This window comes from Scyliorhinus canicula, chromosome 21, assembly GCF_902713615.1.
Source record: "Scyliorhinus canicula chromosome 21, sScyCan1.1, whole genome shotgun sequence".
Taxonomy (NCBI): Eukaryota; Metazoa; Chordata; class Chondrichthyes; order Carcharhiniformes; family Scyliorhinidae; genus Scyliorhinus; species Scyliorhinus canicula.
Window position 1 is genome coordinate 36,598,757 of NC_052166.1, and position 17,272 is coordinate 36,616,028.

General features: G+C 40.1%; 1 protein-coding gene across 9 annotated transcripts in view; it reads right to left on the reverse strand.

Moving 5' to 3' along the window:
* Positions 1-3,149: 3,149 nt before the first annotated feature.
* The window catches only part of ehmt1b (euchromatic histone-lysine N-methyltransferase 1b), a 175,004-nt gene continuing 160,881 nt past the window's right edge, over positions 3,150-17,272 (reverse strand). For all 9 annotated transcript variants that reach the window (XM_038781535.1, XM_038781534.1, XM_038781533.1 and 6 more), the window contains 3 exons: positions 15,735-15,813; positions 5,113-5,288; positions 3,150-3,920 (listed from right to left, as the gene is read on the reverse strand). In XM_038781535.1, the coding sequence (XP_038637463.1) occupies positions 3,737-3,920; positions 5,113-5,288; positions 15,735-15,813 (439 nt within the window). In that variant the 3' untranslated portion in view covers positions 3,150-3,736. The remainder of the gene's footprint in view (positions 3,921-5,112; positions 5,289-15,734; positions 15,814-17,272) is intronic.

Below are 17,272 nucleotides of genomic sequence, written 5' to 3' on the forward strand. Positions count from 1 at the left end.
AAAGTTTTTGTCAATATTAATTCACACCGAAATGTTCCGTGCTGCTAAATCCCAACTGGAGAGCACTGTCGCTGAAAAATACTTTGTTTCAGTGATTTATTGGATGATTCTGACATTGCCCTATTAAGTCTCCGTACAGCATTGTACACTCCTAATTCTACACATGCTCTTGTTTACTGGGATGGCAAGGAATTTATAATAATCTTTATTAGTCTCACAAATAGGCTTACATTAAGTTAGTGAAAATCCCCTAGTTGCCACACTATGGCGCATGTTTGGGTACACTGAGGGAGAATTCAGAATGTGCAACTCACCTCACAAGTATGTCTTTCAGGAACTGTGGGCGGAAACCCGCAGACGCTGGGAGAACGTGCAGACTCCGCAAAAACAATGACCCAAGCTGGTAATCAAAGCCGGGTCCCTGGCGCTGTGAAGCTCTCCCAAAGACCAGTCATCCAACTGGCTCTCATCATTTTATGAACCAATCCTGAGGTCATTTAACTTCAATATTCCTGAAATTTTACAAAACTTTTAACCAGAAGTTTGTGTTAAGCACTTTTGAAGCATATAATAAAGGTGAAACTTAAGGAATGACCTTCAGCCCTGATCATCTAAGTCAGTAGTTTGTGGATTTGAGAGGTGCTATCGATAAGCTTTAGCATACTTGAGACTAGCTAGCTGCGTGTTCACAGTATACAATGGCAGCCAGGTTTGCCAAGTTGAAGAAACAGTGCAAGTCCTTTTAAAATGTTTTTGATCTGGCTGTTATAATGAAGACGCACTTGCTTCAGTCTAATATCAACACTGAACTGAATACATCAAATATGTTTGGCAACAGCATACACAACAAACATCCTGTTCGACTATTTTAGTCCACCAAATTAAATTATAACAGAAATGCACCTTTAAATATGATTCAATCTTTCCACTCGATCTGAAGCTGCCAACTGAAACAAATCCTTCGGCATGTGTGTAGGGATTTTTCATGTGGCTTCTTCACATAAATTTATAAACACTTTATCCAACAACCATTTACACATATGTGAGAAATATGAGAATGACTAGAGCGAGGGTAGGTCCGATTAAGGACAGTAGCGGGAGATTGTGTATTGAGTCTGAAGAGATAGGAGAGGTCTTGAACAAGTATTTTTCTTCAGTATTTACAAACGAGAGAGGCCATATTGTTGGAAAGGACAGTGTGAAACAGACTGATAAGCTCGAGGAGATACTTGTCAGGAAGGAAGATGTGTTGCGCGTTTTGAAAAACTTGAGGATAGACAAGTCCCCCGGTCCTGACGGATTATATCCAAGGATTCTATGGGAAGCAAGAAATGAAATTGCAGAGCCGTTGGCAATGATCTTTTCATCCTCGCTGTCAACAGGGGTGGTACCAGAGGATTGGAGAGTGGCGAATGTCGTGCCCCTGTTCAAAAAAGGGAATAGGGATAACCCTGGGAATTACAGGCCAGTTAGTCTTACTTCGGTGGTAGGCAAAGTAATGGAAAGGGTACTGAGGGATAGGATTTCTGAGCATCTGGAAAGGCACTGCTTGATTAGGGATAGTCAGCACGGATTTGTGAGGGGTAGGTCTTGCCTTACAAGTCTTATTGACTTCTTTGAGGTGACCAAGCATGTGGATGAAGGTAAAGCAGTGGATGTAGTGTACATGGATTTTAGTTAGGCATTTGATAAGGTTCCCCATTGTAGGCATGTGCAGAAAGTAAGGAGGCATGGGATAGTGGGAAATTTGGCCAGTTGGATAACAAACTGGCTAACTGATATAAGACAGAGAGTGGTGGTGGATGGCAAATATTCAGCCTGGAGCCCAGTTATCAGTGGCGTACCGCAGGGATCAGTTCTGGGTCCTCTGCTGTTTGTGATTTTCATTAACGACTTGGATGAGGGAGTTGAAGGGTGAGTCAGTAAATTTGCAGATGATACGAAGATTGGTGGAGTTCTGGATAGTGAGGAGGGCTGTTGTCGGCTTCAAAGAGACATAGATAGAATGCAGAGCTGGGCTGAGAAGTGGCAGATGGAGTTTAACCCTGACAAGTGTGAGGGTGTCCATTCTGGAAGGACAAATATGAATGCGGAATACAGGGTTAACGGTAGGGTTCTTGGCAATGTGGAGGAGCAGAGAGATCTTGGGGTCTATGTTCATAGATCTTTGAAAGTTGCCACTCAAGTGGATAGAGCTGTGAAGAAGGCCTATGGTGTGCTAGCGTTCATTAGCAGAGGGATTGAATTTAAGAGCCGTGAGGTGATGATGCAGCTGTACAAAACCTTGGTCAGGCCACATTTGGAGTACTGTGTGCAGTTCTGGTCGCCTCATTTTAGGAAGGATGTGGAAGCTTTGGAAAAGGTGCAAAGGAGATTTACCAGGATGTTGCCTGGAATGGAGAGTAGGTCATACGAGGAAAGGTGGAGGGTGCTAGGCCTTTTCTCATTAGAACGGAGAAGGATGAGGGACGACTTGATAGAGGTTTATAAGATGATTAGGGGAATAGATAGACAGTCAGAGACTTTTTCCCCGGGTGGAACACACCATTACAAGGGGACATGAATTTAAGATAAATGGTGGAAGATATAGAGGGGATGTCAGAGGTAGGTTCTTTACCCAGAGAGTAGTGGGGGCATGGAATGCACTGCCTGTGGAAGTAGTTGAGTCGGAAACGTTAGGAACCTTCAAGCGGCTATTGGATAGGTACATGGATTAGGGTAGAATAATGGAGTGTAGGTTAACTTCTTAAGGGCAGCACAGTAGCATTGTGGATAGCACAATTGCTTCACAGCTCCAGGGTCCCAAGTTCGATTTTGACTTGGGTCACTGTCTGTGTGGAGTCTGCACATCCTCCCCGTGACTGCTTGGGTTTCCTCCGGGTACTCCGGTTTCCTCCCACAGTCCAAAGATGTGCAGGTTGGGTGGATTGGCCATGACAAATTGTCCAAAATTCTATGATTAACCTAGGACAAAAGTTCGGTGCAACATTGTGGGCCGAAGGGCCTGTTCTGTGCTGTATTTCTCTAATCTAATATTTTATATAAGATTGCCACAAATTGAACACAAAAATGTGCTCTTATTGTCTTCAATAAGGTGATAGTCTCTAAAGTAGTCACATCAGTTTAAAATAAGCTTCACACTTCACAAATCTATTACGAACTGCTTTTATTTATAACATTTGAGCAAGATTTGCATACAAATTCAGAACACTAATGGATCAAGCATAAATGCCCTTAAAACCATTAAAAATTATAATGAATGCAAACAGTAATGTCTCTGTAAAGTTCTCAAAGGACTTGCACAAAAAAAAACTGACCTGCACTAAAGGACCTTTAAAATTTTTTATGCAAAATGGTGTTTTTAATGTCCAACCATCACGCATCAACAGCAGATGGTAATTTCATAAAGACAAACTTTTACTACTTTGACCATTACTAATACTACTACATGTAAAAAAGTTTGACTTGAATTCATGTTAAAAACAAGTTGTTCCTTTATACAATCTCGAGGTGAGTTTTACTTAGGAGTAAAATCACAGTAATCAGCACCATAACTGTTGGCCCTCACTATAACAAAAGTTCAATTTATTAAATGTCCTATTGTCAATATCTAGACAGACAATTCGCAGGAAGAATTTCATCAGTACAGCTGAGCTGGTGCTTCCAAGAGTCTGTTCACACAAGCAGAGCCATTTCTCTCAATGCAGCTCAATGTGGTCCAGGTTGAATTAGCATGTCAAGAAACATTGGCGGATGCGGCTGAGCTGGTGTCTGGGAGTCCATTTTGTTGTGCTTCAAGTTGAGATACTGTAGCTTGTCGCTGAGCAATGGCAGCAGCTGAATGCTTGCACTTCTCTGAACCACACTGACAGGTAAAATATTTACTCTTGATGTCCCAGAACCTGTCTCCATAATCAAAACTAAGAAACAAACACAGCAGGGTGTTAAAAGTGCCCCTTAAAAAAGGACTATGGCTCTCCTCAAGCAACTCTTGAACAGTACTATTATTTTACAGGTTGACTGCAACACTACATTAGTCACTGAATATATATTTAGCGCCAATTTTATACTGCAGGTGTCCATTTATTACCTGCATTTTCTTTGCAGCAGGATGACCGGTAACAGCGAGATACACTGTTCTACATTGGTCAGAAGTGTATCCAACCTATTGTAATATTTTAAGCAAGTGAATAGAGTGAATACTATAATATTTGAAGCATGTGAACCTGAATTGAGGCAAGTTGGACTTCAGGTTATGGTTGAATCCAATAATTTATAAACAGAGTTTAGCATGGAATTTATCTCTTAGACACAAAGATCTTTACTTGCACTGTAAAACAAGCCAACGGCTTGTATCCCACAATCATGAAACTCTTCCATATGCCTGCATTGAGAGTCCTATCCTTTTGGATATCTCTCCTGCTACTGTTGTCTTAGGAAAGTAGACTCTTTAAGGGTACAGAGGTTACTGAATAAAGCAGGAACAGTATTTGATGAGCAGATCTTTCTTGACAAAATCTGCTCTAAGAAATTTGATGAGGTGTTTTAATTATTTTAAAATGGTGGACCATCTCCAGCACACCATAGAATTATTGTCTGATATGCAGCTAGAGAACGATGTTGAAAAATGAAAGTTAGCTTTAAAAAGACTTTAGAAAGTAAAGAGTGTCACAAATAATGAAAATCACCCATTGTCTCAGGATTACTGTTGGATGTGTTCTGGGAGAAGACTACAATCTCTCTGATGCTGGACCAATGGGTTCCTGAACTCATTTGTGCCCTTCTCCAGAAGAACTTTTAAAAGGAGTTCGATGTACGGATTAGGATATGCACTCATGGTGTGACTCACTGACTGATTATTTTAATGTATCAGAGTAGTTTGCTCTACATATAATATATATTTATATTAAATAAAGTTAGACCCCTCTGATAGGGTATTTTCTTTCTTTTTATTATTATTCATGTACTTGTAACTTTATAATGAATAAGCAATGTACTCAAAATTATTTTCCCTATGGCAATAAAGTGAAATTGAATTCGAAGATATATATTTTGTTGAAATATTTTCACGTGCTATTAGTTGAGAAAAAGACAAAAACATTAAATGTTTACCCGAGTTCTTCGCCAGACTTGATGTCTCTGCTGCTGAAGAATGCAATTCTTGGGAAACGAAGATCCTGGTGTGACATGAAAACTCGCACAGGAATCAGATTTGGCTCACAAAGATGGTTTATAAAGCGACTGACATTTCCATAGTAACGAGCATCAATGCAGTACACTTCCCCTTCCTAAAAACAAAACAAAAACACAAATTATGGATCATTTCCTCCCTCAGATGAAAATACTGGGAATGTAATTAAATGGTATTTAGAATATTTATGCCTGGAATGGAAAGTATGAAGTACTTCAGAGAACTAGTGCACATTTCCATGTAGGTATGCTTCTCCTTTTGAATGGCAACGTAATGTACTTTTTAAAAAAGATTCTCATGTAAAGATATGCATATGCCAAGTACAACTGGCACCCTTTTAGTGAATTCTATTAACCTGAAGGTAAGAATGTCACATTACACAATTTTGCAATGATACTTCAAACAAAACTGAAAATATAACCATTTGATTATAAATTAACAGCACACAATATTGCTACTTTCAAGCTGCTTGGTAAATTTATTGTGGCGAGAATAGAGAAGGTAGGATTGTTCTATTTAGAGCGGACAGACTAAGGGGATATTTAATAGAGGTATTCAAAAATATGAACAGAGTTAATGGGGGAGGCCTGTTTCCACTGGTAGGGCAGACAGTAACCAGAGGAAGAAAAATAGAGGATGCTGGAAAAACCCATCATTGTTTGCAGCAAACTACCCAGCATTCAGAACAGCGACCATGACACCACACAACCCTACCATGGCAATCTCTGCAAGACGTGCTAGATCATCGACATGGGTACTACCATTACACGTGAGAACACCACCCGCAAGGTATGCGGTACATACTCATGCGACTCGGCCAACGTTGTCTACCTCATACGCTGCAGGAAAGAATGTCCTGAAGCGTGGTACATTGGCGAGACCATGCAGACGCTGCGACAACGGATGAACGGATATCGCGCGACAATCACCAGGCAGGAATGTTCCCTTCCAGTCGGGGAACACTTCATCAGTCAAGGGCATTCAGCCTCTGATCTCCGGGTAAGCGTTCTCCAAGGCGGCCTTCAGGACACATGACAATACAAAATCGCCGAGCAGAAACCTATAGCCAAGGTCCGAACATATGAATACGACCTCAACCGGGACCTTGGATTCATGTCGCATTACATTCATCCTCCACCATCTGGCCTGGGATTGTGAATTCCTACCAACTATCCTGGCTTGAAACAATTCACATCTCTTTAACCTGGGGTTACCCTTATCTCTGGATCTGTAAAGACTTAATTACCTCTTACGTACTTGCCCTCTGCCAATTTGGACACAGATAATAATCCAGAGATTATTAGCATTGTGGTTTTGCTTCTTTATTTGATACCTAGATCCTCATCTTGCCTATGTCATTGGTACCTACATGGACCACAACAACTGGATCTTGCCCCTCCCGCTGTAAGTTCCTCTTCAGCCTTGTGCTGGTGTCCCAAACCCTGGCACCAGTCAGGAAGTACACCCTTCTGGACTCTATAACCCTGACTATACTATCCTCTATCACTACATTCCTTTTTGCTCCTCCCGCTTAAATGGCTTTCTGTAGCATAGTGCCATGGCCAGTTCGCTCAGCCAACCTGCCGTCTCACTCTCATCCAGTCAAGCCAAAAGAACCTCTTGGACAATTGTAGCGACTGAGACTCCTGCCATCAGAGTCCCCTTACCCGCCTCAGCTGCTGTCAAACCCTCCTGCCCCTGACCACCTTCTAAATCAGAAGACCCCCTACCTTGAAGGGACATGACCGCCTCCTTGTACAAAGTGTTCAAGTAACTTTACCCCTCCTGATGTGTCACAATGTCTGCACTCGGCCTTCAGCTCAATGACTGAGCCAAAGCTCCTCAAGCTGCAAACACTTACTGCAGACATGTTTGTCCTGGAAGATAATGGCATCCAGGAGCTCACACATGCTGCAGCCCAGACTCACCACCTAGTCTCCCATCCATCCATCATGTGCTTTAATTAACTAATTATTTTATTCAACTACTTATTTCCCTTGTGTGTGTTTTACTAACCTTACCACAAGTTCCTGTACTATTTTAAACCTTAGGAATAGAATTGACCTTAACCACTTACCAGATACTCAACAGCTAGCCTCTCCCCCTGCAGTAGAGTAAAAACCAATTCCTACAGGTGAAAAGTTAGAAAAAACAATGGGGTACCTCCTTTCCATTGCGTTCAATTCACCAAACTCTCACCACTCTGTTCAAGTCACATACCAGTGCCAGGATGTACTGAGATGTCTGTATTTATCTGTTCACAAGTTTATGTTAAATGGTCAAACAAGCAAACAAAAAACTTTGGACTGGATTTCAAAAGCAGATTGTGGTCAGGATTGGAGGTGGGCGGGTCAACAACATACACCAGCCATCATATGCTGCTTCAGCACCATGATCCCAACACCAAGCCATTCATAGGAGGCTCGTTCAAGGTCAGAATAATTCTACCCACAAACAGTAGGCAACCAACGGAGAGAAAATTAGGGTCAATTCACGCTCCATTCTAGTTGTAAATGAAGCTAAGGGACCATGGCAGGGCAACCATGGTGCGCACATATCAGGAAAGGTTGGGGCTGCGCTCCATCAACACCAGTCATGGCTGCCAGGCCACAGCTGTAACCGCTGGCTGTCTCCTGGAAGTGTTTCCAAATATTAAAAATATTGACCACTGCTTCCGAGGGCAGCTCCATGTTGAAGCACCCTCCCATCACAAATCAGCCAGTGGGGCTGCTGATACGTCAGTGCTGGAGGGTCTCCCATTGGCCCTCCAGTCTCAGGAGCCAGCCCGCAATCTTCTACTGGACAGTAAGCTCGCTCCAAGTCATTAATAATCCTGGCCCTTTAAAAAAATTGGGTGGGCATGTCTAGAACATGCCACACAGGATTGGGACTTGGAACTGGCCCCAACTTCAGGTTCCAAGCCATGGACTTAAAATCAAGGACAGAGTTTCATACCTGAACTGGTTTTAAATCCGTACTTACTTATGGAAACTCTCAGCAGTTGTTTTTTTTGTAAACCAGAAATTAGTTCCGTGCTTTTGTGAAAATATACTAGCTTAGTGTCAGGGTGTACTTATTGCATGGATAAATTTTATCATTAATTAACAATAAGCACATGACAGTGGAAGCACAGCATCACTATGGATATGCAACATAAATGTTAAAAAACTATAGGAAATAGGAGCTGCAAACTACAATGAAATTTATTCAGGCTTTAAATATCTGCCATTCCTGATGATAGGTAGAGAGGATAACAGACCTTCAACATAAACACAAGCTAAAAGATACAATTTACAGAAAGGTTTCACCTCTTAGAATACAAAACAGATTGTATGTTGCAGTGTAACAGATATTCATTTTTCTAGGTCTACATTTTCCTGCATCTTATGGAAATTGGGAGTGTTGATTTCTTAGAAAACAGTGAACGATGCTCGAACAACTTTGTTCTTTTTGAACCAAAATAAGTGTAAAACATCAGCTATTACAACCCATCGTTATACCATCACAACAAATCTTTCAATTTTCAAAACTAAGTTGAATACCGATAAAATTATGATTCTAGTAAAGTTATTAATGGGATTTTAAGTTGCTTTGGAGCGTATCCCTTTTGTTCACTCTTAAAATAGACCTCCCCCCCCCCCCCTTAATTTATTTTTTCTGTTTTATTTTAATTTAATTTAATTTAATTTAATAGTCTCTAAATGTATTAATTCCATTTTTTTCCATTTCTTTCAACCCTTTATCTATAATAACATTTACAACAAATGAGTTTTTGGAATTCGTGGGGGGGGGGGAAGAGAGAGAGAGGAGAGATCTGCACACAATGTTCCTGTCAGTAGTGGAGCTACAATGTGTCAACATGCAAATTAATCACAAAAAAGTTACTCAATTTGCACGCATTTTAGTTGGCATTGCTCTCCATCCTAATCGAAGTACCAACAAGCCACAAATGAACACTTATAACAATGAGCAACAGCAAGCAAGTACAACACTGGTCATCCTCAATTTAAATGTTTAAATTTGAAAAAACTAGTAGATTTCAATGCCATTCTGCATGTTTCAACGAGTCGATTATTATTTTAAATTAAAAATCATTGGATTTTCAAAATAATTTCCAACATTCAAAGAATCAAACTTAAAAACAAATATAGACTTAAGTGTCAGATCACTGTCGTAAGTTGACTTTACTTAAGTAAGCAACAATATCCACACCCTTTCCCCTTTCTGTTGAAATGTTTATATTATCCAAAACAAGAAGTTGAAGCAATTACAGCTACGGCACCTTGCATCAATATCACAGAATCAGAGTCATTTACAGCACAATGCAGACCATGCAGCCCATCAAGTCCATATCAGCCTCTCATGGAGCAATCCAGGTAGTCCAACCCAGTCCCCTTGCTTGATCCCTGCAGCCTGACAAGTTTATCTCTTTCCATCCACTTTCCTCTTGAAACCATTATTTCCCCTCCCACCACCCCATGGGCTGCGGGTTCCAGGTGTTACAACACCCTAGGCAAGTGAGTGTCTAATTCCAGCCCGACTGGTCCCGGAGTCACAACACAAGTGAATTAACCAATAATTCTTATAAAAATACCCAAAGTCTTTGATCCATGGCTGCCCAATAATCATAGTCACCAGGTTTGTAATTTAAACAAAATGACTTTATTTATAACAAGAACTATAATGAAAACTGCAGTCAAGACAATGGGGGTTAACTATTAACTAATTCCTAACTTCCCACTTTAACTTTCCCCCCCATCCTCTACACACAAGACAGAGGGGTGGAAAGGGGTAAAAGTCATAGGTTTCAGATGATGGTGTTTTTTAAAATCAGACTTTTCTTCACCGTAATCTTGCAGATTAAAGTCTTTGGTTTACAACCTGTAATGGTCTTATGGAGTTCTATTCATTCAGGTTTTCTGTAGTTTAGAAATGCAGTATTCACAGCCTTCCTGGAGAGCATCCTACTTCTTTTCAAACCTTGAGAATGAGAGAGAGAGAGAGAGAGAGCGCGAGAGAGAGCGAACTGGATCTTTTCTCCATGTTGCCAGAGTCTAAACTAAAACTCCTTCGAATTCTGGAATGAACCGCACTGGGACAGAATCCAATTACCACCTGTTACCAGGCACAGCACAGCGTTTTGGCCCCATTCACTGGTCATTAGCCAATCAACCAAACCAAGTCCCAACCCATGCCTCGCACTGGTGCCTAAAAATCATCAGGTGATTGATCGTTCCTTAAACTTCTGGAGTCTTCTGTTTCAATTAAAGACACAGGCTGCTTGCCTTAAAGAGACATCATCCATGGATCAAAATAAGAACAGCAAATTAAAAGGGAAAATAAGCAGAAAATACCATTACACAGGTCATTGCTATATTTGATGTAAAAAGGTTCTTCCTCACAATCCCTGAATCTCTTGCCCAAAATCTTAAATTAGTGTCCTCATGTCCTTGTACCATCAGCTAACGGGAAGAACTTTTCCTTGTCTTGTCCAAGCCAGTCATAATTGCATACATTCCATCAAATCTCTTCTCAATGTCCTTTGCTCCAAGGAGAACAAACCCAGCCTTTTCAACCTAAACTTGAGCTACCCCTCCCACAAACCCACCCTGCCGGATCCCATCCCACCTTACCCCAGAACCATTCTGGTACATCTCCTCTGCATCCTCTCAAGGACATTCACATTTTTCATAAAGTGTGATGACCAAAAGGCAGTTCACCACCACCAATCAAGGGCAATTAGGAATGGGCAATAAATGCTGGCCTGGCCAGTGACACCTGCATCCTATGAATGCGTATTTTCAAAAATTGGACACAATAATCTAGTTGGGCTCTTACCAGAGCTGTATAAAAGGTTCATCATAACCTCCCTGCTTTAATACTCAATGCCTCTTTTCATGAAGGCCAGGATCCCAAATTCTTTGCTGACCACTCTCTGCCAACTTCAAAGAATGATGCATACACATGCCTAAGTCCCTCTGTTCCTGCATACTCTTTAGAATTTGACACCAAACTTACACTGCCTTGTCCCATCCCATCTGCTAAAATGTATCACCTCACTTCTCTATATTAAATGCCATCTGCTACCTGTTTGTCCATTCTGCTGTCCAATATGGTGTAGGCAATTTGTATCATCCTCACTGCTTGTCACTCCGATATCATCTGAAAATTTGATTTTAATCCGTATTCCAAGATTCAACTCTTTTCTATATAACAAAAAAAACAATGGTCCTAGCACTGAGCCTTGGGGAACACCTCTATCACCAACCAGTCTGAAAAATTACCATTCCCATGACTGTGTTTAAGCCAAATTGTTATCCAATTGGACTTTAAACCTTCTATTCTATAAGCCTCAACTTTGCTAACCAGCCTCTCATGTGGTGCTTTCACATGGACAACATCCATCATAATCCCTTTCCTGTTCATCCAAATATGCAATTAAATTCGCCAAGCATGGTCTCCTTTTACAAATCCGTGCTGGCTCTCCTTAGCTAACTCAAACTTCTCCATGTACCTGCTGATTATTTTTCCACGCTGATTCACGATTCCAAAACATTACCCACCACTGATGTTGAAATAACTTGCCTGAGTTTGCACTGTACAATTTGCTAATCTGAACTTGTCCATGAATTAACAGTAAATGGATCTGGCGATGATTTAAAGAGTAAATCCCTCACTTCAATTCCAACACTCAGCAGTGCTATTTGCCCGTGACAGATTCGTACTTATTCTTGCAAAGGACACTAGCTTTGCGCGTAATTTCTATCACATATTGATTCTCCATGTTAAAAATTATATTGAAATGTTACATCTGTCTCCAAATGTTATATCCTATTGTCGTAATATTATGTCAACTATATACCATTAGAATTTCCTGTGCGCGATTCTGTGGGGCCGTCAGTTGCGGGCGTAAATCCTGAAATGGGTGTAAACTCTCACAAGAGACCAAATCGGATTTGTGCAGCCGATGTTTCCCCTTGTGATATTCCTGGGCCCCTCCCCGATAACCCTATCAAGCTCACATTTAGGAAGGGTGAGAACCTGATTTTCATCAAATTTAATCAGTTTCAATATCATTAGTGAGGTTATTGTTGATTCATTTGATCTCATTGAATCTTCCTGCCCACCAGCGAGATGTTAGGCAGGCACGATTTACTACTGGTTCTTGAAAACGGGAACCAGTCATGATGACCAACGCTTGGAGGCCCTGGGGTTGAGGGCAAAAGCTGGCAGTGCCGCCTAGCACTGCCAGGGTGCAATCCTTTCTCCACTGGGAGGGGGGGGGCTTGCCCTTATGTGTGATGTGTGTGTGTGTGTGGGTGGGGGGAAGAGAGAAAGAAAGAGGGGTGCATGCCGGAGATCACGGGACGGGGTGACCGCCTCCTGACACTTCTGTGGTTGTGGGGAGGGGGGGAAATCGAAGCGATACTTGTGGAGGATTCCTCCATGTCTGCGGGGCGAAAGCATATTTTTTGCGCAGATTGGCGCCTTTAAAGATGGCATCCTGGTCTCTATGTAGGCTTGCCATCTTCATGAGACCCCGTCCTACCAGAGTGACGCTGTTAAACATGCTTACCGATTTTTTTCTGACAAGTCTCAAAATATCTGGGCAGAAAACCGGGCTGTGTTTCTAGTTTTCAGTCAGAACCTGACCACTTCTCCATTTTGTGCCATAAAATTCCACCCTCTATTCCTCTTGTTTATATATAATCTACCGTGCAACAATTTTCCGACTAACCGCTCAAAATGTTGTGCTACCATTTTCCATTTTAAAAAATGTTGGTTGCCTTTTTGTTTTCTTTTGTAAACAGAATTCCTAATATCCAAAATCAGCAAGTATACAGAGAGACAAATGCACAAAAGAGACACTGGCAAACAGTTCAAGTGTGAGAGAGAGAATTTTTCTTCATGCTAATAATTAAATTTTCAAAACTATTTTTGAAGCTAATCAATTATTTCAGCTGACAGTCAGAAAAAGCATGTGCTTAAAGCTGTGCAACTGTGTTTTAAATTGTGAATGGTTACTAGAAAAGAAAAGGGGAGACCAACAGATTAATAGGGTTTCTCTTTTTAAAAAAAGGTTAGATTTTGAAATCAAAAAAGACTTGATTTTGAGTGAAACTGTTAAGGAAGGGGAAGGGAAGTATGACAACAGAAAGTGTGTATGAGGTCTTTGGCTTTTCATTGTCCTTTGAGGGGAGCTAATAGAAGTGGGGAAGGGTAGTGCTTAGAAAGTTAGCCCCGAGGTGAATGACACCTGAGACAGGATTCAGGAATTGATCTGGTTGTAACGGGATTGAGGAGAGATTAAGAAAATTAGGGATTCAGGATTTTGCAAGGAAGGCCGGGCTGAAAAGCACATATGACTGGGGAGAGGGGATGGGTGCTCGGCCACATTTTTAACTTAAATGTAACCTGCAATTACTGATGGTTCCTTTACCTGCCACAGCAAGTCACGTCACTTCTGAAAAACGGAGAAAATACAGAGTGCAGAGAAACAAAGACAGCAGAAGAGCAAGAAAGGAACAAGACAGACAAAAAAAAGCAGTACAAAGAAAGCAGAAAAAAGTTAATAATATTTTCCAACTTAGTGCCTAACATCATTAGAGGTCAACTTGTCTATATTATCAATCCAAAATGGATCACACATCCTGTCCACAAACCTGTCTCACAAATATTAGCGTTTGTTTCAACATTTAAAGTTTAAAATGATATAAACATTTCAACTGGGCAAATCTCACCAAAAATGTAAATACTACTCTGTAAAAACTTGCTGTCACAGTTTTTTGATAAACTAATTGAATCACTTAAAATTTGCTTGAGGATGTCTTATCTACCATTTTTTTCTCAGTACTTGTCTAAATTAAGACTTCAAACAAAACTGAAAAACTTAAGTAATGACAAACTGCATAGTAATTTGCTTATTTACCCAACAAATTGTCATTGTGCCTTTTAATACTTTCAATATCCATTAATACTGTCTGGCACTTGCCCCTTATATGTCTGAACAGCTTCGCGATCCTGTCGGACCCCAAGTTCCCAGGACCTGGGGGTATTTTACATGCTCTCACACATCCAGACCACAATTCCAAAGCTTTCTCATCCAGAACCACCTCAATGCTGAGATCCTGAGATACCCCTCACACGCTCACAGACACTTTGCTTCCAATGATCCCAGATCCCAAAACGCATTCAGAATCCCCCGCAGTGCCTCCCACCCCAGTACTGCCACAGTCTAGGCCCACTTCCCTTATCTTGCAGGTCAATGGATGACATCTATTATTGGTATATCAGCGTTTCTTCCAATTTGACTTGACATAACTTTAACAAAAATAAAACTCCTGATTCACTGGATGCAATATCACAGGAAATATTTTGTGAACTATTTAATCAAATCTGTACACTGTTAGATACAAATACAATATGTCCTCATAAATCCCCTTCAATATATCATTTTGATGAATAGTCATTTAGTCTGAAAGCATATAACATGAGTGGTTTATTGAAAATGTTGTTCTAAATACTTGGTCAACTGAACTAATTGGGAATTTGCTGAAATTCAAGGTCAAACAACACAAAATATTTATTTATATTTTGGTAAAAATCTTTACAAAAATAGATTCACAGCAAAAGGTTATGTACAACTACAAATTCCAAAATCAAGCACTTCATCTAACAAATGTGAAAACAGGAAGGATAGTCTTTTACTTCACCGAGGAAGGTCACTATTTTGGATCTCTCTCTCACAGCTGTAAGCAGCTCCACAGACATCAACAACAAGATCCAGCAGTGAATAAATGACTGGCACCACAGCCTCTCTCAGATTTGGAGCCAACGAGCCAACTTAAGCTCAGCACCAACTCAGTACACAGCGCATCATTAACCTGGATGTCATACTCTTTGTACAACGTAGTCATTTGGTCCCAGGTTTTATTACTAACATCTGTGAAGTTCATCTAAACTGTGTGCCGAAGCCCAATATGAGATGGGGCTTCCATATGGTAGAGAAGGGAATGATTAAAATACATTTTATTTTTCCGCGGCAGAAAACTTCTTGACGTTTTTTCCACAGGATAAGTATTACATTGTATATTGACAACACTTCCACATCTCTTCATTAAATAGTCAAAAGCAATTTGCAAAGTTTGCGATTTATATGATAATTTGCACATTAAAGTTTATGCTACAATCAATAATGTTGACATTCTTCATTCCTTACTGTTAATACGAATCGATCTGGATTCAGAACAATAATTTATAATAAGCCAGTGAGGACAATGCATCAGGTTACATAAAATGAATTGCACATGTGCAGTTTATCAATCCAATTTATTATTTTTGCTAATTTTCTTGATTGAGAAGTTCTCTCTTTGTATTTCTTCTGTTGACCAGGCAGCATTTCAAGAAAAGGGACAACATTCAAGATTGGGGGATCAGCATTAAATAAACCAATTTGAAAATCAAACCTTAATGTGATTGGGCAATAACAAGAAAAATAATAATTGATCTGGCACAGAAAGGCATGAAACAAAGTAATGAGTACCTTATTGTCAAGATCAAAAAGATAGGAATCATCTTCTCGGACATCTGCCTCTGCATCTGTTATAAGTTCCCCAACATACCTTGTACAAAGAAAAGGTGCCATTGTTTAAAGGATACATTACCATGCAAGTGAAATCAACCAACATGGATAATGGAACATATAATTTGATCTTAATATCTGGACAACGATATTATTTTAACTACCTTCACTTCCAGATGTGCTAGAATATCATAAAATAGTATTTCCAGACATAAACATAAAAAGACATATCAAAATATTTGCTAATGGTTTCCACTATATATATTTGAAGATCAATAATCTATATAATGAATTTCAATTTATGACATGCTACAAAATAACTATATCAGGATAAGGTTGCAACAGCAGTAGTAGTTATTACACAAAAGCACAAGATACAGTAAAACACTTCAGAAATGTTCATCAGGCTAATTAAGCCAGTCTGTCACCAATATACTATTCTTAACTTTAACATTACAGGTGTTCAATGAAGCGTGGAATGTCATCTTGTTTTACTAGATAGGAGGACGTACAAACCCATGTTAATAGAGAACATTGAGAGCTACAAGTCATCATCATGGGGGGTATTATCTGAATATGCAATCATTACACCATTGGGGAAGAAATGCCCAAGGCTTCAAGTTCTCCAGATGCTTCATCAAGAGAAACACCCAAAGCTGCAAATCAACTTAACAAAGTGATCCATTTGTTCTACTAGAACAGAAGTTTTCCAAGAAAATGGTAATATGGCAGGCATAGAGACCATTGCAGTGTAAACTTGCAGTGATGCCTCCCAGAGAAACAAATAGCCTGCAAGAAACTAAATGAGCAAGGATTTTGTTTTGTATAAAGCTTCTATAACCCATTAGTACAGCATATAGGAGAGATGATAAAAGATATATAGGATCTTGGAACATATACCTCAAAAGAGGGAATACAAGTTCAAAGTTCCTCATGGGAAGGAAGCACGTTAAAGCTTTTTGTGGGGGGTGGGTGGTATGAAAGACAATAAAGGGGACAAATTATCGGCAACAGTATGCTTAATGTTAATTTAAATGAACATGAAAATCAATTAAATAACAGAGAAGCACAAATACAAATATATACAAAAGAATCCCCTTTCAGTAAGACTTTTCAGTAAACTCAATAGACCAAAGTGATAATGAATATTTCACAATATTGACATTTCAGTAAGACATGAATGAAATCAAACTTTGTAATTAACTCTGATTGTTTAGTGGGTAGAACGGTGACGCAGTGCCGAGGTCCCAGGTTCGATCCCGGCTGTGGGTCACTGTCCATGTGGAGTTTGCAGTCTCCTTGTGTTTGCATGGGTTTCACCCTCACTACCCAAAGATGTGCAGGGTAGGTGGATTGGCCAAAAGGGGCTAAATTGCCCCTTAATTGGAAAAATTAATTGGGTATTCTAAATTTATTAGAAAAAAAACATTGTGTAGAAAGGCAGGAGATTGAGAGAACTGAATATCAAAAATACAAGAAATGGCTGTTGCTACACAAGG